Source organism: Spermophilus citellus, assembly GCF_964194105.1.
Source record: "Spermophilus citellus genome assembly, chromosome: 17".
Taxonomy (NCBI): domain Eukaryota; kingdom Metazoa; phylum Chordata; class Mammalia; order Rodentia; family Sciuridae; genus Spermophilus; species Spermophilus citellus.
The window spans coordinates 39,455,780-39,479,925 of NC_138199.1; the positions used below are offsets into that span (position 1 = coordinate 39,455,780).

Sequence of the window (24,146 nt, forward strand, 5' to 3'; positions counted from 1 at the left end):
AGACGAGATGTCACTAATTTACTCAAGCTGGCTTTGAATTGGGGATTCTCCTATCCTCAGCCTCCCAAGTAGCTGGTATGATAGGCATGTGTCAACAAGCCCAGCTCACATACAATTTCTATTGTCTCCACACCAAAACTTATACACTTGTTTTTTGTTTGTTTGTTTTTATACTGGGGATATAACCAAGGGGCACTTAACTACTGAGCTACATCCTCAGCCCCTTTTAATTTTTTATTTTGAGGGTCTCGCTAAACTGCTGAGGCTGGCTTTGAACTTATGATCCTCCTGCCTCAGACTCCTGACTTACTGGGATTACAGGTGTGTGCCACCATGCCCAACTGGTATAAACTTAAAGACAAAAATTTGGAGCCAGGCACAATGACACATGCCTGTAATCTCAGCAACTCAGGAAGCTGAGGCAGGAGGACAGCAAGTCCAAGGGCAGCTTGAGCAGCTTAATGAAGTCCCAGGCAACTTAGTGAGACCCTGCCTCAAAATAAAAAATAAAAAGGGCTGGGGATGTGGCTCAGTGGTAAAGCGTCCCTGGGTTAAATTCCAAGTAGCCCCTATAAAAAAAATAAAATCAAGAATAAATTCTAGGGGCTGGGGATGTGGCTCAAGTGGCAGCCACTGGACTAAACACACCCCACCGCCATTTTTATTTATTTATTTTGTGGTGCTGGGGATTAAATCCAGGGCCTTGTGCGTGTGAGGCCAGCACTCTACCAACTAAGCTATATCCCCAGCCCCGCCCCCACCATTTTTATTAACTTCATAAATATCAGGAACATCTGCACAAGGTACTATGCTAAGTTTTAATAGTGGTGACTATAATCACCACAGCAATAAAGTCAGTAAAACTACTCCCTGATCTAAAAAAATTAGATAATCTATCGAATAGAAAAATGAAGTTCACAAAATAATGATGAAAGTAGCCAGAGAGCTGAAGGAACACAAATAAAATACATTCTTCAAGAAAGAAATTCAGTTGAGTTTTGCAGAGGAATGGGAGTAAAACTTCTAGATATATGATGAATAGAACAAACACAGACAAACCTTCTAGTCCTTTTCAAATAGGAAAATACAGAATATAATGTCACAAAATAAGTTTTGTATAAACAGCTGTGTTTCAAGCCTAGAAATCCCACAGTTGCCAAAAATTAAGAAAATATAAACTTGAAAACAGCTGGGAAGAAAGAAATAGAATACTTTATACCTCTGAATGACTTCATGCTAGAATAGCAAAGATCAGAAAAGAGTTCACGTAGCATATTCTATAAGCAAAGGAACCTAAAAATTAATTGCCTGCCCAAAGACAGGAGCAAAAAGTCCCCCATGAGAAACTGAAGCCTACAGATTAAGACTCATATGAGTATGCAGCAAAAATTCATATTATCTAGATGATTTACCAACAATAAATGCAGAAACTGGAATTAACAGCTGGTCAGAAACCAATGAAACCCATAAAGTCATCACAGACAAATGCAAAAACGCCAGGTATTGAGGAGTAATGAAAATGTTTTATATATTCATCAGTGAAGTTTAGATTGTGGGAAACTGCAGAGTTTATAGGACAAAGGAACCTATTTCTTCAAAAAATGAATTGCTAAGAAGACAAAACAAAAATGAAAAGTGAAATATAAAGAGAAACTTCAGCAATATAGCAATTGGGCTAGATGGTGCACACCTATAATCCCAGCTATTTGGAGGCTAAGATATGAGGATCACAAGTTTGAGGCCAGTTTGAGCAATTTAGCAAAACCCTGTCTCACAATTAAAAAAAAAAAAAGAGGGCCACAACTGAAGCCCCATTGTAGAGCAATTGCCTAGCATGTGCAAGACCCTATGTTCATTCCCTAGTATCGCAAAAGAAACCAAAAGATAGACAGATATACTAACCGCTTAAGGTGTGGAACTTACCTGGATCCTTATCCAAACAAGTAAACTGAAAAATACATACAAATTTGACATCTGAGTCAACTAAAAATTTGAACAATGACTGGATATTTAATAAATTAAGGAATCACCATTAAGCTTTCTCAGGCATAATAGTATAATGGATATCAAAATATTTACAGATGAAATGATATGGTGTCTAGATTTACTTACAAACACAAGAAAGGGGGAAAAGGGGGAAAAAATAGATTCAGTGACAAGACTGGCTAAGAACTGATAATCTTTTTAAGCTCTGTGGTGGATAAATAAGAATTCATTATTCTTCTCTACCCTGGTATATACTAAAATTTTTTCCATCAACATTTTTCTTTAAAGCCTTACAAAATACCCTTTATCTTTATAATAAAGTAATATTTTTTTAATATTTATTTATTTATGTATCTTTTAGTTTTAGGTGGACACATTAGTTTGTTTTTATGTGGTGCCGAGGATCGAACCCAGTGCCTCATGCATGCTAGGCGAGCGCTCTACCACTGAGCCACCACCCCAGCCCCATAAAGTAATATTTTAATAAGCATGTTATCTTCACTTACAAGATTCTTTTATTCTTGTGATCTAACCTCCGAATGTTCTCTCTCAGGCCATTTGTATTTTCTTACAAACAATTCTTTGTTGTTGTGTTGTTGTACTAGTAGTAGATGGACAGCATGCCTTTTCTTATTTTTATGTAGTGCTAAGTGCCTCACATATGCTAGGCAAGCGTTCTGCCACTGAGCTATTGCCCCAGCCCTACAAACATAATTTCAATAAATAATTTTTATTTATTTTATCCATAAATTTCAGTAAGTTAATTTTTTTCCTAAAACACAATTTCTGTCTGATTAGCATGGTATTAAATAAGTTATTTTACATTTTAAAAAGCTATTCCACAATTTATGGACTGGGGTTGTGGCTCAGTGGCAGAACGCTTGCCTCACACATGTGAGGCACTGGGTTAGATCCTCGGCAACTCATAAAAACAAATAAAAAACAAACTAAAGGTACTGTGTTCATCTACAACTAAAGAAAAGAAAATTAAAAAAAAAAAAAGCTATTCCACAATTTAAAAAGCTATTTTTCTCCTTCCTATTGTATCAATAGTTGTTTGCCCTTCCTAATTTTAGCTTTCTTTCTTTCACCTTCCTAATTTTTAGCTTTCTCATATGTTTCTTTATTTGGCTAGCTAATGAATTAAATATTAGATAAATTACCTATTTTTAAAGGACTTAGTTCTCATTCATTCTGACTTTAAAAAAATCAGTAGTCAGGCTATTTCCCTCTTAGTACAACTTTGTGTCCAAGATAACTGACCTCCCTCCTCCCAATATTGAATCCAGGGCCTCCTGCAGATTAAGACATGCTCTATCATTGAGCTACATCCCCAGCCCCAAGATATTTTACTATTAAAAATTCTACTTTTCTTTTTTGGTACTGGGGATTGAATCCAGGGGCTCTTTACCCTTGAGTTACATCATTAGTCTGTTTTATTTTTTATTTTAAAACAGGGTCTCGCTAAAGTGCTGAGACTGGCCTCAAACTGTGATCTTCCTGTCTCAGCCTCTTGAATTGCTGGGGTTACAGGCACATGCCAGAGCACCCACCTTCTACTTTCTTTCTTTAAATACATTTTTTTCTGCTTACCAAAGTTAATATACGGCCCCCCAAAAATCCAAGTATTAGAAAAATATATTTTAAAAGTATATATACACACATTTCTAAAAATGACTGCAATCCTATACTTGAGTAAATATTAAAATTTTCTTGTGTTCCTCTTGATTTTTCAGCAGAGTAACATACATATTAAAAACACATAGCAGATTATGCTTTCATATTACTTTACAACAAGTAAATTACTATTTTCCCCAACTGCTCTGTGCTCTGGCATCTCTAGTCCAGGATATACAGAATTCTCATTTTTTAAAAATTTTTATTCTAATTTGTTATATATGACAGCAGAATGCATTATAGTTCATATTACACATATAGAACACAATTTTTCATATCTCTGGTTGTATACAAAGTATAGAATCCTCATACTTAATGCCTACAATACAATATTCCATTTCTAATTGATTAGAATATAGTTGTCTTTGATTTCTGCTGCATTAAATAAACATCAGTAGCATTTTCTGTACACTCAACAAACATTTCTACAGGAAAATTCTCTAAATGGTATTGTGGATTAAAGTGTATGAGTGATTTGAATTTTTAAACCTTGACAATCTGATAGGTGAATACTGAATACTATTTTTAAAATATTTTTCTTTAAGCCCAACACAAATACAAAAGAGTACACAACTCAAATTTTAAACTCAAAGTTTAATAAATTTTCACAAAGTAAATACACAGTATCCAGATCAGAATCCCCAAGGCCTCCCCTCATTGTCCTAGATAGTCACTGTTCTACCAGGGTAACCTCTCCTAACTTCCAACACCTTAATTTTGGCTGCTTTTGAGAGTCTATAAATGGAATCATAAAGTATACATATACTCACAGTTTCCAAACGATGCAACAAGGTACCTTGGTGCACTGTAGGACATTTTTAATCTGAGAGAAATAATATTCAACATCTGTATCACGCTGTACCAACTCAGACTGTTACCCTTACTTTCACTGATATCTTTAAGAAGCTGTTTTCAGTTATTGCTGTGATAAAAATGTGCAAAAATATGGAACAGGAAATGAGTGTTGATGTTCATCTGATTCTAAGGTTTTGAGACGTTGTACAGTGCCCAGCAATCACAAACATCCCATTAATAATTGTGATTGTTACCCCCCCCACACACACACACACACACGCACACACAATGTTTTGTCTCCACATGTCCTGTAGAATTGCCACATAGTACAAATTAATCTGTCCTTCATGTTTTATACCTGGGTGCCTCCTTTCATCACTACTCCTGTGTTTGGGGGCTTTTATTAAATAAGATAAAGGTTACTTGAACATAAGCATTGTCATATGGGGTATTCTATTTGAAAACTGGGATAACTACTAAGTGCCTCAAAGGTAGCATATACAACATGGATACACTGGTCTATGAGGTAATTCACATACAATAGGACGAAGCTGGACATGGAGAGATTTCACTGTACTATTCAGAACAGCAAACTATTTAAAATTTATGAATTGTTTACTTTTGGAATTTTCCATTTAATATTTTTAGATCATGGCAGATCACAGGTAACAAAAACCACAGAAAGTGAAATCTCAGATAAAGAGAGACTACTGTACTGTGATTATTTTACCTGCTAACATTTGTGAAACTCATCTATCTTATTTCAAGTAGTTGTTCATTCATTTTCACTGTATAATATGACTATTCCATAATTTATTAATTCTCCTATTGATGAGAATTTGGAAAATTTCCACTTTTTGGTTATTATGAAATTTTGCTATGAAAATTTCTGCGTATGTATATCTTAAAGTGGAATTAATGAATTATAGGATGTATATATACAGGCATATACTTTCAGTTTTAGTAATGTTAATTATCCAAAATGACATATCAATTTACACTCCTACTAACACTATACAAGTTTTATTGTTCCATATCAACAATTTTTTTTCTTTCTCGTGTAATCATTTTGATGAGTGTATGGTGAAAAAATACTTCCCTGAAGATGAAATGAGACTAAGTAACTAATTGGCCTTTGAATATTCTCTTTTTTGAATGCCTATTAAAGTTCTTTCATTATTTAAAAAAAAAAAAAACCTTTTTTAGAAAATGAGTTATTTTTCTTTGCTATTAATTTGTATTTCTTTAGATGCATATGGCTCCTGTCAGATATATGTACTGCAAATATCTTCCACCATTCTGTGGTTTGGCTTTTCACTCTCTTAAGGTATCTTTTGATGAACAGATGTTTTGGATTTTAATATAGTCATTTAAAAAAAAAACTTTCTTTACAGTTAGCTGATTTGTATTCCATTTAATAAATCTCTGATGACATAATAGAAAATTTTTTCTTATAAAACTATTAGCCAGGTATGGTGGCGCATGCCTGTAATCCCAGCTCCTCAAGAGGGTGATGAAGGAGGATCACAAGTTCAAAGTTAGCCTCAGCAACTTGGTGAGCCTAAGCAACTTAACAAGACCCTGTCTTAAAATAAAAAAGGGCTGGGGATGTGGCTTAGTGGTTAAGCATTCCTGGATTCAATCCCTGGTTTAAAAACAACAAGAAAAACAAAAACAAACTCAAAACTATTTTATTTTTCACATTTATATCAGCAATTCATTTGGAAATGATTTTTGTATATGGTGTGAGGTAAGATTAAGATACCTTTTCTCTCCTCACAGATACCAAACTGACCAACACCATTTCTTTGACCTTCCTTTCCCCATTGTACTATGTCTCTTTTATCATAAAGCAAGTGACAGTCTACATATCAGTCTTTTTCTGAACTATTTTTGTTTCACTGCTGCCAATACTATACTATCTTAATCTTTTTTTCATACTTTTAAAAGTATTACTGCTAGGTATTTGGTGGTGTAAGTCCCACAGATTTTGTTCTTTCATCTTCTTGACTGCCTTGGCTTGATCTGATATTTGAATCTGCATTTCAGTTGTGCATCCTTTGATGATTACTGAGCATTTTTCCTCATATAAGCTAGCCAGTTCAAGTTCTTTGGACATGAGGTAGTTTGCCTTTTTCATACTGATTTGATCTTTCTGTATTAGGAAAGCTGTCTTTTACCTATTAAATCCCACCTATTTTTAAAAAAAAGTATTAAAAAGTATCAATTTTATTTTCCCCTCCTGGTTTTTGGTTTCATGCTTAGAAAAGTCTTCTCCATGCCAAGATGGCAGTACAATGTTGGCAAGATAAGTAGCAGAGGTATTCACCTCTTTATAAATTTTGAAAAATGTTTTACATTTTTATAATTTGTAAATTACCTTAAAAACAATTTGTTTCAAAGCTGGGCACAGTGGTACACGACTGTAATCCCAGCCTCAATGACTTAGCAAAACCCTGTCCCAAAAAATTAAAAAGGCTGGAATGTAGATCAGTGGTTAAATGCCCCTGGGTTCAATCCTGGTACCAAAAAAAAAAAAAAAAAAAAAAAAAAAACAAACTTTCAAGAAGACATTTCAGCCATTTCCCACTGTAAAATATACTGACCCAATAATTTATTCTAACACTTCCAAGGTTTCAATAGCCATATCTATCTATCTATTTATTTATTTATTTTTGAGAGAGAGAGAGAGAATTTTAATATTTATTTTTCAGTTTTTGGTGGACACAACATCTTTGTTGGTATGTGGTGCTGGGGATCGAACCCGGGACGCACGCATGCCAGGCAAGCGCGCTACCGCTTGAGCCACATCCCCAGTCCTCAATAGCCATATTTAAATCTTTCAATTCATGTGGAATTCATTTTGGTACATAGTATGATACCTCCAAATTTGTGACAATCATTTTTTGCAAACTTACCTCTATACCCTGGTTGTTAACTCTTTCCTTCTGTTCTCAGAGAAAAGATGTATTTCTTTCCCCAATGTCAAATTAAGACTAATTCCTTAATTTATGAATGATGAAAGAGGAAAGACCAAAAAGGTCCAAGACTCATTATTTAATGCTTCTGCTCCTTAACCTATTTTCTGCCTAACTAGTATATTCAATCTCTCACTCTTTTTATCTCTCTCCCTTCCCTTCTTCAGGAGCAGTCAACATTCTTATTTCTTGACCTTCTATTCATTGCACAGCCTTTTCTACTAGTATTTTGCTACTACGCCTTCATCTGAAACTACTGACCAAAATTAATATAGTGACATTGGAATACACCAATCAAGAACATAGGGAGGGGTTGGGATAGCTTAGTGGTAGAGTACTTGCCTAGCATGTGTGAGGCACTGGGTTTGATCCCCAGCACCATGTAAAAATAAATAACGGTATTGTGTCCATCTACAACTGAAAATATTTTCAGGCCTGGGGTTATGGCTCAGTGGTAGAGCGCTAGCCTAGCATGTGTGAGGCCCTGGGTTTGATCCTCAGCACCACATTAAAAAAATAAAAAAATAAAGGTACAATACCTTTGTGTCCAACTACAACCAAAAAATAAATATTAAAAAAAATGTATTTTTAAAAAAATATGGGGGGGGGGGGCCTGGAGTTGTGGCTAAGTGGTAGAGTGCCCGCCTAGCATGCAAGAGGCACTGCATGTTCGATCCTCAGCACCACATAAATGTAAAATAAAGATATTGTGTCCACCTAAAACTTAAGAATACAATATTAAAAAAAAAAAATAGGGGGGTTGGAATTGTGGGTCTGAGGTGGAGCGCTTGCCTTGCACAAATGAGGTACTTGGCTTGATTCTGAGCACCACATAAAATAAATAAATAAAATAAAGGTACTGTGTCCATCTACAACTAAAAAACAAAAACAAAAACAAAAAAAAAAAACACACACACACACGAGGACATTCCCCCCCAGAGGGAAATTTTAAAAAATATTTTTAATTTATCAATGGACCTTTATTTCATTTATTTATATGTGGTACTGAGAATTGAACCCAGTGCCTCACACATGTAGCCAAGCATTTTACCACTGAGCCACAACCCCAGACCTGAACATATGGAAATTTTTTATTCCAAAAATACTACGGTATTTTGTCTATGACTATGCCTACTGATGAAACTAGGGATTATAGAAGAGATCTGATTTTTTCTTTGGCTCTTAAGTGGAGAAAACTGTAAACAATTCATTTTCTAAAACTTCTACAAGTTGGGCAGGGAATGAGTATCTATATTTATGTGTGGACTTAAAGTGCTTAAAAAATGTTTTATGTGTGAGTACTGTATTTAAATATCCTTCTTATATCTCCATTAAAGAATGGAATCCTGAGCTGGGAATAGTGGTGCAGGCCTGTAATCCCAGTGACTTGGAAAGTTAAGGCATCAAGTTAGAGATTACCCTTGGCAAATTAGTGAGGCCCTAAGCAACTCAGTGAGACCCTGACTCAAAATTTTAAAAAATAATAATAGTAAAAAAAGAATGGAATACTGATTGACTTTCTCTGTATTTCTATAGGTGTTCATAAAAAATTAGTTCTATAATATCTTCCATTAAAATAAACTACTAGGGCTGGGGATGTGGCTCAAGCGGTAGCGCGCTCGCCTGGCATGCGTGCGGCCCGGGTTCGATCCTCAGCACCACATACAAAGATGTTGTGTCTGCCGAAAACTAAAAGAATAAATAAATATTAAAAAAAAAAGAGTTTAAAAAAAAATAAAATAAACTACTACCTGAAGATACAAATTCTTTCCAAGCAAAAAAGCAAAGTACTCAGAAACTAAGCCCTAGATTTGAGAACCTGACTCAATTACTTAACTTTCTCACCTATAAAACAGGGTCATACTCTACTTCACACAGTTTAATTGTGAGGCTAAGACAATATAGGTCAAAACACTTAACACAGTTCCAGGCACATATCAAATACCTTCCTTCACTTTAGCACAGTACCATATTCACAATAATATACAACCAGTAAGGAGTAAAGTGTGACTGGCATGGAAGTGCACGCCTGTAATCCCAGGGACTAGCCTGTAATCGTATAGCAACTTCAAGGCCAATTTAGGCAATTTAGCAAAACCCTGTCTAAAAAAATACAAAGGACTGTAGAGGATAGTGGTAAAGCACCCTGCGTTCAATCCCCAGTTGTTGTTGTTGGTTTTTTTTTTTTTTTAATTTTTTTTCTTTTTTTTTAATTTTTATTATTTTATTATTGGTTGTTCAAAACATTACAAAGTTCTTAATATACCATATTTCACAGATTGATTCAAGTGGGTTATGAACTCCCATTTTTACCCCGTATACAGATTGCTGTGTCACATCAGTTACATTTCCATTGATTTACAAATTGCCTTTCTAGTGACTGATGGATTCTGCTGTCTATCCCATTCTCCACTATCCCCCCTCCCCTCCCCTCCCTTCCCCTCCCCTTCTCTCTCTCCACCCCCTCTACTATAAATCGTTTCTTCCACTTATATAATTTTTCTCCTACTCCTCCTTTCCTCTTATATGTTTTTTTTTAAAGGAGTAAAAGCGTACCAAAAAGAAGCAATTTCAAAACTTTGTGAACTATGTGAGACAGAAAATGTGGCAAAGCACCATCTGTTCATACCAGCTAATAATAATCTTCAAAGGAAAACCTTCAATTAAAAGTAAAAGTTACTAAAAATGCCCAAATATTTTGAAGAAATTCAAATAGCAAAAATAAATTCCCAGTGATTTCCTCTAAAAAGTGTACCAGATTACACATGATTTAATAAAATGGACACTCACAAAACTGCAGTTGTCCAGTATGAGAAAGATCTAATTTGTCCTTGGGGAAGAATTTACCTTAAATGAACAGAATTTCCTTACCTATATACAAAAGTAAACCAATGTATCAAGGAATTTGAAAGGAGGGAAGTTTTCCTCTAAATCCAAAGATAATAATATGCATAGCCAAAATTAACCTTTTCCAAATAATGGGGGGGACACATTTTAATTGTTAAAATTAGGACAAAGAGACTGGATTTAGCAGAATGCAGTATGCCAGCTGCTAATCCTGAAAAAATATTCCGAGGGTGGAGAAAGAAGGCAATCTTCCCAATAAAACTCCCATAACACACCATACACATACATGAACATACACATCTGTTAGATATCAGTTTACACTGTTCCAGCCAATTTACAAATCAAGAAGTATAATCAAGAAGAAGTATTTAAGATTTAAAAAAATAAATCCTATCCTACTTCTAGTTACATTTTTCGAGGCAGCTACTGGTGACTAGGGGTTATCCATGCTGGTTCAAGGCAAGCACTGAATAATAAATCCAGTGTTCACATTCAAATGTGGAGGGGCAGAGGAAAAGGGAGGCTCCGAGTTCATAAAGTTCTCCTCCCTCTGAAAACACTGCAAAAATTGTCTAAGAACACTTACCCTTGAAACTCCTTGGAGACTTTTTGTTCAGAGATTTTTGAGGGGGAGCGACATAGGAATGCTGCACGATTGCAACTTTCAAATACATAATTTAAATTTCTAATTTTTTTTTCTTTCAGGAAATTTCACCCCTTCCTTTTTAAAGAGTGGATCAACACTCTCATATTAATAAAATCCCCAATTCAACACCAAATGTCAACCAAAAAATTCGGAGCTTTAAAGTACATGCAAATAAAGCACACAGACTATTTCCAATACCCAACTCCCTTCCAATTGGGATCAAAAAGAAGAAAGGAAGCAACGCGAGGAGGGGGTGGGGGTGGGGGGGATACTTGGGAAAGAAGGGCAATGGGGTGAGAAAGTGGAAGGGATGGGGAGGAGCAGAGCAAAAACTCCAGCTGCTGCTGATACTTAACTGAAAGAACAGAATGGAAAATATAGAAGAGAAGGATGGGACAGAGGCGCAACAGAGGAAGTCCACGCAAAAGGCCTACTCCAGGGGGCCACTGTGTAGAAGGGAACAACAAAATGGGGTAATACTCATTAGGAAGAAACATCAAGGCCCTAAAGTTTAGGAGAGAGAGAATGAGAAGAGAGGGTGTTTCCTGTATTGGAATCGTGGATACCGCACCAGACGTCTGGGCGGCTAGCCCGCTACGAGGGGTGAGGGGTTAACTGCGGGGGTTCGCAGACGTGGAAGGGGGTGCGGCTCCAGAGGTTGCGGCAGGAGAGCCCGGAGCAGCCAGCGGTCCGTACCTTATAGTAAACATCGAACTGGATGTTCTCGGGCAAGGAGCGGATGTCTCGGCGGGAGCGGATGTAGTTGTCCACGACAGCGGAGATGGCGGTGTTGTACAGAGTCTCTGGGATCCACTCTAGTTCCACGGCCGCCATCTTCCTTCCCTCCTCCTCCGCCTCCTCCGCCTCCTCCTCCCGAAGGCCCCCGCCTCCCTCCGTAGCGAACTCCTCTGCGGCCCCGGAGGATTCGGAGGGGCGGTGGCAGCCACGCGGGCACACGGTAGAAGGGCACGGCAGCCCTGGCTCCTAGGGGGCGAGCTGCAGGGAAGCGGCAGCAGACGCAGGCGCGGGTAGAGAGCGGGACAGGGAGCAGCAGACAACCGGGCCGAAGCCTCACATTCCGGGTTTGAGAGGAACCCGGGTTCCGTCCCAGCGCCGATCTCTGCAGGGGCGGGACTGCGTGTGCGGCGTCATGACGTCAGCGCCACGCCGATGCGCTGGAAGGAAGGAATGCGGCAGGCGGAAAACTTGGGAAGAAAGAGCGACGTCCCTCCCACACACATCCTACTTTTTGAGGGGCCTGGGATGAGGGTAGATGCGAGACTCTGCCCAGGGATAAACTATTACAAGTTTTCAACCCTCCATTCTGAATCACTCGAGTCCTTCAGCAAAATTCTGTATCGGGTTTCTTGGACGCTGATCCTTTTGAGTTTCAGGTAAAAGTTTGGATCCTCTCCCTAGAAAAGTACACAGTAATCCATACGTTGAAAATTATGCATTCAGGGAATTCACAAATCGAAATCCTTCCTTAGCCAAAGTCCTAAACCCAAGTTAAGAAACCGCTGTCCAGGAACTAGAGATTATGAGGGAAGGGATTGCTTTTGATTGTATGACCTATTCGCCCCGTTGGAACTTTTATCACTCTTCTTAATCCAAATAAAATTTACAAAAATAAAAAAAGAATAGGAGTCGCTCTAGAAGAATTGGGTAGAAAGATTAGCCTGATTATGGCTGACACAAAGACAACTGTAGTGGTAAGATTTTTAAAAAGGCTCATTCGTGTCTATGAGAGGACTTAATGATAGAAATTAATATTTCAATCTTCTTCCAGGATTAGCAGTCCGACTTTAAAGGATTATCGAATAAATGGGAGTCCTTGTTTCAGCTGCTTTCCTTCTTCCGCCTGAACGTCTGCTATTAATGTAGTTTAATTTTATAAGTCTGTGATTTGAAGAACTTGCAACATCTTTCTGTTGTAGGTATTTAACAAGGAAATTATTGCCATTGCTGTGGATGACACTATCTCATAGTCACTCTATAACAATGTAAATACTGAAGACAGCAATAATAATAACCTGATATTTAGCTGTAAAGGAAATGGATGGGGTTCTTTAAATTTACCCTTCACCCAGGTATTTCAGTTAATAACAGTGGTTAGATAACTTAGTGAAAGAAAGAAATATGCCATGCCATAGCACAGGCCTGTAATCCCAGCTACTCTGGAGACTAAAGCTGGAAGATTACAATTTGGAGGCCAGCCTGGGCAATTTAATGAGAGACCCTGTCTCAAAAAAGATGGGGGGCTGTGGCCACGGGAAAGCGGCATATAACTCAGTGGTATAGCACCCCTGGGTCCAATCCCCAGTACCAAAAAAAAAAAAAAAGAAAGAAACACATTTAGTCTTCAGTCTATACTAGTTCTTACTTTATAATCCTAATTTTATGAACCTAAAAACGATGGTTGGCAAATGTAGCAAGAAAAAAATTATAAATGCCAAATTACTTTTTAATTTCAGATAAACAAGTAGTTTTTAAATATAAATGAAAGAGAGAGAGAGAAAAAGAGAGAGAGAGAGAGAGACATTGTGAACAATGGGCCTCTTAATCCTTTCTTCACTGCTTTGAGACTGAGAGTTATTAAAATGGGTGAGATGGACTTAGAGACACTGGACAAGATGAGACAGACCAGCCAAAATGATGAGGCCACTGAGAAACAATTTATCTTGAGGGTTAAATGAGTCGGGACTATTAGACTGGCATCTATATGGAGGGTCAAGGGTCAAAGGGGAGAATTGACTTCTGAATTAGAATCCATCTGGAGGCTTAGACCCTTGAGAACTGGTGAAATGAGACATCAGTAGAAATTAGGCCATTTTTATTGTAGACAGTCCTCAACTGATGGAAGAAAGGTTGTCCTTTGCACTCCAGAAAATTAGGTCTGCCAGAGCTCAGATTTGAACTCAGTCGTTATACTGTGCTGTTGTTCATATTTTGAACTACAGCATAGAATCTGAGTTTCTGGTGGTCAGGACCAGATCAAAAAAGGGCTTATTATGCTGCAAGTGGCCTTGGACTTTATCTTGGAGACAATATGGAAGTAAAAGAATCAGACTTGTGTGTCAGAAACATGACAAGTTAGGTGTGGTGGTTCATGCTTGTAGTCCCAGGTACTGGGGAGGCTGGGCAGGAGGATCATTTGAACCCAGGAGTAAGGAGACACTACCTCAAAAAAAAAAAAAAAAAAAAAAGAAAGAAAGAAAAAGAAGCCAGGCATGGTGGCACATGCCTATAATACAGTGGCTCAGGAGGCTGAGGCAGGAGGATTGTAGGTTCAAAGCCAGCCTCGGCAACTTAGTGAGGCCCTAAGCAATTTAGTGAGATCCTGTCTCAAAATAAAATGAGGTTGGAGATGTGGCTCAGTGGTTAAGGCACCTCTGGGTTCAATCTCCAGCACCACATACAAATAAAAAAGAAAAAAGAAAGAAAAAGGAAGGAAGATAGCAATAATCTATGACTAGCAGAGAGAACCAGAAGATTTAGAATTATGTATTCCCAGCTCCAGAAGTAAAGAATACACAAGAGGCCTGCTAAACTATTAAGCTGTCATGGCTTTTTTTAAATTTATTTTTTAGTTATAAATGGACACAATATCTTTATTTTGTTTACTTAAATTTATGTAGTGCTGAAGATTGAACCCAGTGCCTCACATGTGTGAGTGAGCCACAACCATCAACTGCCACTGAGCCACAACCCCAGCCCCCTGTCATGGCTTTCTATATATTTTTGTGCACAAAGGAACTTTGTGTTACGCACTTGCACAGTCCACTAAATTCCTCCTGGTATCTTCAAATTTGGCAGGAGACCCTTGCATGATACAGATATATATGAGGACATGTCCCTGGTCCAAAAGGATTCCTGAGGACCATAAGAGGCTATGATATCCATTGTGATTTTAAATGGCAGTTTCTTTGAAGTTGCCATCATTGAGAAATGGAGCCTAAATACTTCCACTTGAATCTGATGGGTTCTGACTGTATTGACTAATGGAGTGCAGCAGAAATGATGCTGCATGACTGCTGGAATTAGATGTGAATGGCCAAGAAGAGTTCACCTTGTTTTCTGAAATACTCTGATCCCTAAGGCACCATGTAAAAAATACTGAGTATCCTAAGGCCACCATCCACTGAGGCAACACAAGCCAAATGGAAGGCTACATGGAAGCATTGGTCCATAGTCTCAGAATCATTCTGGCCCAGCTACCAGATGTTTTGAACAAAGAATCTCTGAATAATTCCAATTCTAAGACATTTTTGTCACCCTTAGTTTTTCCAGATGAGGGCATTATGGAGCTGACACAAACATCCCTACTGTGCTCCATCTGAATTCCTGACCCACAGGGACATTATAAAATACTTGTTCATTCATCACTAAGGTTGAGGTCATTTATTATGCCATAGTAGAAAAAAGGAACACCCCAGTTATCCAGTCCCCTAAAGTTTCTAGAAACCCATAACCTGGGCTGGGATTGTACCTCTCTAGTAGAGCACTTGCCCAGCATGTGTGAAGCACTGGGTTTGATTCCCAGCACCACATACAAATAAATAAAGGTCCACTGACAGCTAAACAAATATTAAAGAAAAAAAACATCACCTTAAACTCCATAATGAAACTGTTCCCTCTCAAGTCTGTATATATATTACTAAGCATATTACTTTATTCATGAAAATAATATAGTTCTTTGCCTGTGGTTTCTTAATTTTCCAATGGTCATTCTGTCACACTAAAAGGTTGAGCCATGGGATATCAAAATGGAGACAATGATATTTGTCTTAAATCTGAAGAGTCTTTTTCAGAGTCCTTCAAACCTAAGTCTATGAATTATATTCAATACCCACACATTAACAACCCCAGACTAACGGTCACATGGATCTCCTAAATAGGGTCTTCCAGGTGTACCTAAGGCATCACAAATCATATAAGAAAAATGATCCATGTAACTTGCAGCCAACAAAGATCAGAGAAAGTCTTTGTCAACAAGCTTTGGTCATGTGGAAGAAACAATACAGAGAGGAAATCCAGCTTAATTTCAACCCTCATCCCTATATCTGCTTAAAGATTCATGGACATGTTCATAGTTACTGTTCATGTTGTTTTGACTTCTTTCAATTCACCCTGCTTATATGTGGCATTCCATAATCAAGATAGTTAAGTTACCTGATAGGTTTTTTCTCATTGTTTGTTGTTGTTGTTGTCATTTTTTGTTTTTGTTTTTGTTTTAACTCCATGTCTTCATTAACATATATACTATCCCCATTTGGACCTACAAAGCAATGGAAAATATACCCTATGATTTGCCAGTCTTTGTTTTGAGGAAGCCCACCTGGAATACATACTGCATTCTTATCCTGACATTCTGAAATAATGGGTATAAAAGGACTGAGTGGGTTTTAAATTTGTGGTGACAGTGTTGGTCCAATGTAAGGCTTAAGAATCATTCTTGGAAAGATAGACACACAACCAATAACAATGCAGAGTCAGAAATACTGTGATAGAGTTTTCCCAGGATATTGTAGGAATTTCCATGGATAAGATAATGACTTGGGTTTGGATGTAATAATGCAGCTCCAAGTAGGTCAATTCTCACAGTATTTTTAGTTGCAATGAAGTTCTCAGGAAGATAACACTGGAACATATTTACTTGAGCAATCATAAGTGGGTTCATTTTCATTTACCTTTATATCATACCTGGTTAAAATTTCTTGGGAAATCTATCAGAATACCTGGGAAAATTGTGAATCAAACTCATAGTTCTTCATTTGTGACAGTGAAAAACTAACTTTTTCACTGAGATAGAAAATAAAAACAAGTAAACTACAGGCAATATGATATAATTATATAATAGTAATAACTCTTGTGCTATCTGATGGGAATACTATTTTCCTAAGTGATATCATATACCTCCAACCTCCCACCAAACATTTTAATTACAAATATTTCAAATGATCCAAACCTTGAATTTTTAATTTAAAAGAAAACATAGGGTTGGGGTTGTGGCTCAGTGGTAGAGTGCTTGCCTAGCACATGTGAGGCACTGGATTCAATCCTCAGCACTACATAAAAATAAATTAATAGAATAAAGGTATTATGTCAATCTATAACTAAAAGAATATTTTAAAAATATATATGGTAAGGCTTTTACTGAGCTTAAAAACATACTGAAGTTTGGGTCTATAAATACGCAAGCAGATTTGAGAAAAATTTCAAGACTAGAAAAATATAGTTTATAATTACTGATGATAGATAAGAGAGGAAGAATGTATAATTAGAAAAAGAAGAAAAAGTTCAGGCATTATAATCTGCCATCTAATATATCTTGTAATAATAACTTACATTATAATTTAATTATTATAACAATATATCTGTATGCCATATTTCCCCACCTGTCCAATAAGCATATTGAGAACACAACTATATAATACATTTCAAGTACCAAGCCAAGAACAGATTACAGGGTGAACATTCAATAATTGGAGTAATAAATGAATAGTCCCTCCTCATTTTCTTTACAGGGGTGGGGGGAACACATGGTTGTCATATCACATAATATTTACTTCCGGGCTGGGGATGTGGCTCAAGCGGTGGAACTCTCGCCTGGCATGCGTGTGGCCCGAGTTTGATCCTCTGCACCACATACAAAGATGTTGTGTCCGCCAAAAACTGAAAAATAAATATTAAAAAAATTCTCTCTCTCTCTCTCTCTCTCTCTCTCTCTCTCTCTCTCTCTCTCTCTCTCTCTCCCCTCTCTCTCTCCCCTCTCTCTCCCCTCTCTCTTAAAAAAAAAATATTTACTTCCTAGGCTGGAGATATAACACAGTGGTAGAGTGCCTCTGGGTTTAATCCCCACTACCACCAAAATAAACAAACAACAACACTTTCTTTACAACTCAAACTTTCAAAAACACTCCTTAAAATACTTTTGAAAAATTGTGGTATGATATAGATAACATATAATTTGCCATTTTAACCATTTTTTCCAGTGCTGGGAATCAAAATAAGGGCTTTGAACATAATAGGTAAGACCCTACCATTGAACTACACTTCTAGCCCCCATTTTAACCAATGATGATGATGATGATGATATTACTGAAGATTGAGTCCATGTGTGCTTTACCACTGAGATATATTCCTAGTCCTTTTTACTTTTTTATAATTTTATTTAATTTTTTTTTGATAGTAGATGTATATAATGCCTTTATTTTATTTATTTATTTTTATGTGGTGCTGAGGAACAAACCCAGTGCCTGGCACATGCTAAGCAAGCAGTCTACCACTGAGCCCCAGCCCCAGCCCCGTTTTACTTTTTAATTTGAGACAGGGCCTCACAAAGTTGCTGAGACTGACCTCAAACTTGCCATCCTCCTACCTCAGCCTCTGAAGTCACTAGAATTACAGGTATGCGCCACCACTGCTCCTGGCTAACCATTTTTATTTTTATTTTTATTTTTTTAAAGAAAGAGTGAGAGAGGGAAAGAGAGAGAGAGAGAGAGAGAGAGAGAGAGAGAGGGAGAGAATTTTAATATTTATTTTTTAGTTCTCGGCGGACACAACATCTTTGTTGGTATGTGGTGCTGAGGATTGAACCCGGGCCACATGCATGCCAGGCGAGCGCGCTACCGCTTGAGCCACATCCCCAGCCCAGGCTAACCATTTTTTTTTTAAAATTTATTATTTATTTATTTATTTTGTAGTTATTGGCGGACACAACATCTTTGTATGTGGTGCTGAGGATCGAACCCGGGCGGTACGCATGCCAGGCGAGCGCGCTACTGCTTGAGCCACATCCCCAGCCCCCAGGCTAACCATTTTTAAATGTGCAATTCATTGGCATTAAGTATATTCACAATGTTGTACAACCATTACCATTATCCATTTCCAGAAATTTTTCATTGTTCCAATAAAAAATTCTATAAGTACAAATCACTAACTCCCCATTCTCCTGTCCCCCAAACCCCCAGGCTCTGGCAACTAATTTTTTACTTTCTGTCTCTGACTCTGCTTATTCTAGGTACCTAATATAGTAGAATCATACAATATTTGTCCTTTGGGTTCTGGCTTGTTTTTATTAGCATATTTTTTAGCTTCTCCATGTTGTAGAAGGTGTCAAACTTGCATTTCTTTTTAAGGCTTAATAATATTCCACGGTATGTACATACCACATTTTGTTTATTCATTCATCTATTGATGAACATTTGTTTTTTTTCTACCTTTTGGAAGATGTGAATAACACTGTTACGAACATAAATGTACAAGTATTTGTCTGCAACCCTATTTTAAATTCTTTGGGGAATATACCCAGGAGTAAAATTGCTGGACCATATGGTAATTCTATGTTTAACTTTTTGAGGAACTGCCAAACTATTTTCCACAGCATCTGCACCATCATACATTCCCACAGGCAATGCAGAAGGATTCCAGTTTCTCCACATCCTGGCCAATGCTTGTTTCTTTACACACACACACACACACACACACACACACACACACACACACACAAATGGTCACCCTAATCTTAATGGGTGTGAAGTGGTGGTAAAATATTTTTGCATTTCACAAAAAAATCACAGTAGAGTAATGAACTAGCCCAATAGAAAGGTATACTAAATACAGAGTCTAAGACACCAGTCACGTTGGAAAAATGCTTAGGTAAACATTTTAGAGTCTTAAAAATCTTCAAGTTTTTAAAAAATAAAAGCAATTAAAAATGTTCAAGTTTGGGCTGGGGATGTGGCTCAAGCGGTAGCACGCTTGCCTGGCATGCGTGCGGCCCGGGTTCAATCCTCAGCACCACATACCAACAAAGATGTTGTGTCCGCCGAGAACTAAAAAATAAATATTAAAAATTCTCTCTCTCTCTCTCTCTCTCTCTCTCTCTCCTTTCACTCTCTCTTTAAAAAAAAAAATGTTCAAGTTTCCACTTGATTTATAGATGTTTCCTCACATATTCAAGTAAATGTATGCATATGGATATTTATAGAGCTCGTTTATGTGTTAAGATATCAGTTTTAAAATATGAGCGGATGGGCTGGAGATGTGGCTCAAGTGGTAGCGCGCTCGCCTGGCATGCATGTGGCCCGGGTTCGATCCTCAGCACCACATACAAAGATGTTGTGTCCACCGAAAAAACTAAAAAATAAATAAAATTAAAAAAATATATATGAGCGGATGTTACTGTGCAGCCCTTCCCCCCACCCATGGAGGCAGCAGCTAGTGTGGTTCTGTGCCTATTTGTTTTAAATCAGAGGGCACAGAAAAGAGAAACAAGGAGCCTTCTTTGTTTTTGCATTTTAAAAGTCTAGGCTCTGAAGGGAAAAAGAGCTCATACCAAAGACCATACAGTAGATGTGGGACTGACTGGATAAATAGAGCTTCCCTATTCCTTAGACTAGCCAGTTTCCCTGGAAAGGAGCAAGGAAAAGAAAGGAAAGCCCAGAGTAGAAACTTGATTATGGAGAATGTACCCTGCACCCTGTCCCTTTACCAACAGTTCCATCTTCCCAACCCCAACATGGATCCTAGAGTAAAGAAGGGGAGAAAAAAAATAAAAGATGTGAGCAGTTCCAGGACATAGGGTCCACTTTCATAGGAAAAGTCCAGAAATAAGAACCCTAAATGAGAACAGCTGTCTGACATGCCCAGGCTGGGGGTCACATGTGCATCTTAGTCCTAGGGAGGACAAAGCACTATAACTGTTCACCATGAATACATCAAATAGAAAAGGGATAATAAACTAAGAATAAATATCAGGTAGCCAGGCATGGTGACACAAGATTGTAATCCCAGCAATTTGCTTCTTAAACAAAATCTCAGAGCCTCCAGTATGATACAGGAGTAATAGAATAACTCTTTTGAATACCTGAGGGTAACTAGCATCTATGAAGTGCTTTGGGCAATCCAAGAGTTGCTTAGAACAACAGAATGACTTCTATGTGTGCAAGGACTTTATACTGTCTTCCAGAACAGGCCACTGGCTAACAGTTCTACTATAACAGTGCCCTTGAGAGAGGAGAGAGAAATCTATTTCTCAAAAAGTTCTACATGCCTATAATCAAAGTGACTTGGGCTGAGGCAGGAGGAAATCAATTTGAGGACAGCCTCAGCAACTTCTTTGTGAGACCCTCAGCAAACTAGCAAACTAGTGTTACCACTTTTGACTGGTCAGGAGTCCTTGCTTCCCCAATGTTGAAGAATAACACCAGAGAAGCACGCTGAGGCAAGGTCAGAGTGGAAAATTAGAAGTTTATGAAAGGACAGCAGAAAAGACTTCTCCCGGAGGAAGAAGGGGACCCAAGAGATGGAATCCATGGAAGTGCGGTTGTCTCTCCATTTTATAGTTTTCGGTGATGGAATGTAGGTGGGAAGTCCCGAGGGGTGGGACACAAGTGGGCCAAAGAAGTAATCTGGGCACTTCCGAGTCAGCATCTTCAAGTTTGCTGTTCATTAACATTTCTTGGGGATGGGCTATCTTCAAATCTGTTGGGGGCTGTTTCCTGGACTTCATTAACATTCCATGAGTTGTTTAACTTTTCCCCGGAATTCATTCTAAACATGGCCTCCATTTTAGTTCTTACTCGATATTAGACCCGATTTACCTAACTACACTGACTACCTAACTTTAAATCTGGCTTCACTAGCAAGACCCTGTTTCAAAATAAAAAGGGGTGAGGATATAGCTCAGCAGTAAAGCACCCCTGAGTTCAATCCCCAGTAACAAGGAAATCAGGGCAGTGATGGGCATGTAGACAGGCACCTTGCCCAAGGGCTAAATAGGACATTGACCAACATGCAGATGCTGACCACTAGGAGGATGAAACTGCTTCAACAATTTTTGGGGGGGCCGGGGAGGGTACCAGGGATTGAACTCAGGGGCATTCAGCCACTAAGCCACATCCCCAGCCTATTTTGTATTTTATTTAGAGACTGGGTTTCACTGAGTTGCTCAGCACCTCACTGTTGCTAAGGCTAGCTTTAACTCATGATCCTCCTGCCTCAGCCTCCTGAGCTGCTGGGATTACAGGCTTGTGTCCCAACTTTTTTTTTTTTTTTTTTGAGAGAGAGAGAGAGAATTCTTAATATTTATTTTTCAGTTTTCGGTGCACACAGCATCTTTATTTTATTTTTCTATGGTGCTGAGGATTGAACCCAGCGCCCCGTGCATGCCAGGCTTGAGCCACATCCCCAGCCCCCAACTATTTTTTGATGTTTTTGGATTATGTGACTTGGAGATTCAGGTTCTAGGGATAGAGAGTCTGACTGGATATCTGGGGTCACATGTCCATCTTAGTCCAAGGGAGGACAAAGCAATATAACTGTTCACCATGAATACATCAAATAGAAAAGGGATAATAAACTAAGAATAAAAATCAGGTAGCCAGGCACGGTGACACATGATAGTAATCCCAGCAATTTGCTTTTTTTAAAATATTTATTTTTTTAGTTGTAGTTGGACACAATATCTTTATTTTACTTATTTATTTTTATGTAGTGCTGAGGATCGAACCCAGGGTCTCGCACGTGTGAGGCAAGTGCTCTACTTCTGAGCCACAACCCCAGTCCCTGCTTCTTTTCTTTTTTTCCTGGAAAAGCCCCTGACTTTGGCTAGATAGAGTTTTTTTTTTTTTTTTTTTTTTTAGTTGTGGTTGGATACAATACCTTTATTTATTTATTTATTTATTTTTATGTGCTGCTGAGGATTGAACCCAGGGTCTCGCATGTGCTAGACGAGCGCTCTACCACTGAGCCATAACCCAGCCCAATAGAGTTCTTTTTAATCTATTATTTTAGAAAGCTATCCTGTTCCATACTTATCATGGTGAATCTTTTTTTTTTTTTAAAGAGATAGAGAGAGAGAGAGAGAGAAGAGAATTTTATTTTTAATATTTATTTTTTAGTTCTCGGCGGACACAACATCTTTGTTTGTATGTGGTGCTGAGGATCGAACCTGGGCCGCACGCACTCCAGGCGAGCGCGCTACCAGTTGAGCCACACCCCCAGCCCTCATAGTGAATCTTATCTTTTATAAAATGAGAGTTATTCTTATTTCTGATTATGAAAATAGTACATGCCCATTGTATTGGTATGGATCTTAAATGTCCCTCAAAGGCTCATTTTCTGAATGATGGTTTCAGCTGATGGTGCTACTGGGAGGTGGTAGAAACTTTAGAAAGTGGGAGGAAGTAGGTCTTTGGGGGGAATACACTTGAAAGGTCTATTGGACCCCAGATCCTTCCTCTCTCTGTGTCTCTCTTTCTCTCATGGATGCCATAAGGTGAGTAGCTTTGCTTTGCCACGTGCTCCCTGTCATGATGTACTGCCTCCCCACAGGCCCCAAAGCAGTGGAGCCAGTCAACCATTGACTGAGACTTTTGAAGCCATGAGCTGAAATCAGTCTTTCCTCCTTCTGAGTTGATTATCCCAGGTATTTTGTCATAGTGATGCAAAGCTGACTGGCACAGCAAATTGGTACCAAGAAGTGGGTTCATTGCTATGACTATAACTGATGATGTTGTTCAGAAGCCTTTAGAATTGATTTGCAGGAGCAATTTGGAAAAATTTTGGGGAAATTTGTTAGAAAAGCCCTAGAAGGCTATAAGCACAGCTCAGTGGGTGATTCCAGTGGGAGCCCAGAAGACCAAAATGCTGATAAGAATGTGGACAGTAAATACTGTACTCATAAAGTTTCAGATGGAAATGAGGACACTCTTGGGAAGACCAGAAGCCATTTATGTTACATTCTGGCAGAGAACTTTATCTACATTTTGTTAATGGCTTGAGACTTTGTGTGAGCCTGAGTTTAAAGGTGATGGACTAGTTTATCTGGCAGAAGAAATTTCAAGACAGCAGAGCATTCATACAGCACCATGGGTATTACTGGCTGTGTTTAGCGAGATTTTTCAGTGCAAATCTGGAGCAAAAAGCAGAGCAGAAAGATTTGAAAAACTTATAATTTCGTCAGAAAATTGCTATGTTTAAAGTTGCAATTGAGGGGCTGGGGATGTGGCTCAAGAGGTAGCGCACTTGCCTGGCATGCGTGTGGCCCAGGTTCGATCCTCAGCACCACATACAAACAAAGATGTTGTGTCCACCAAATACTAAAAAATAAATATTAAAAAAACTCTCTCTCTCTCTCCCTCTCTCTCACTCTCTTAAAAAAAAGAAAGAAAGAAATATTAAAAAAAATTAAAAAATAAAGTTGCAGTTGA

General features: G+C 38.1%; 1 protein-coding gene across 1 annotated transcript in view; it reads right to left on the bottom strand.

Moving 5' to 3' along the window:
• APPBP2 (amyloid beta precursor protein binding protein 2) overlaps positions 1 to 12,421 on the bottom strand; it is a 56,130-nt gene extending 43,709 nt beyond the window's left edge. Inside the window, exon 1 of the mRNA XM_081270994.1 lies at positions 11,626 to 12,421. Within this exon, the coding sequence (XP_081127120.1) occupies positions 11,626 to 11,763 (138 nt within the window). The 5' untranslated portion in view covers positions 11,764 to 12,421. The remainder of the gene's footprint in view (positions 1 to 11,625) is intronic.
• Between the last annotated feature and the right edge of the window lie 11,725 nt (positions 12,422 to 24,146).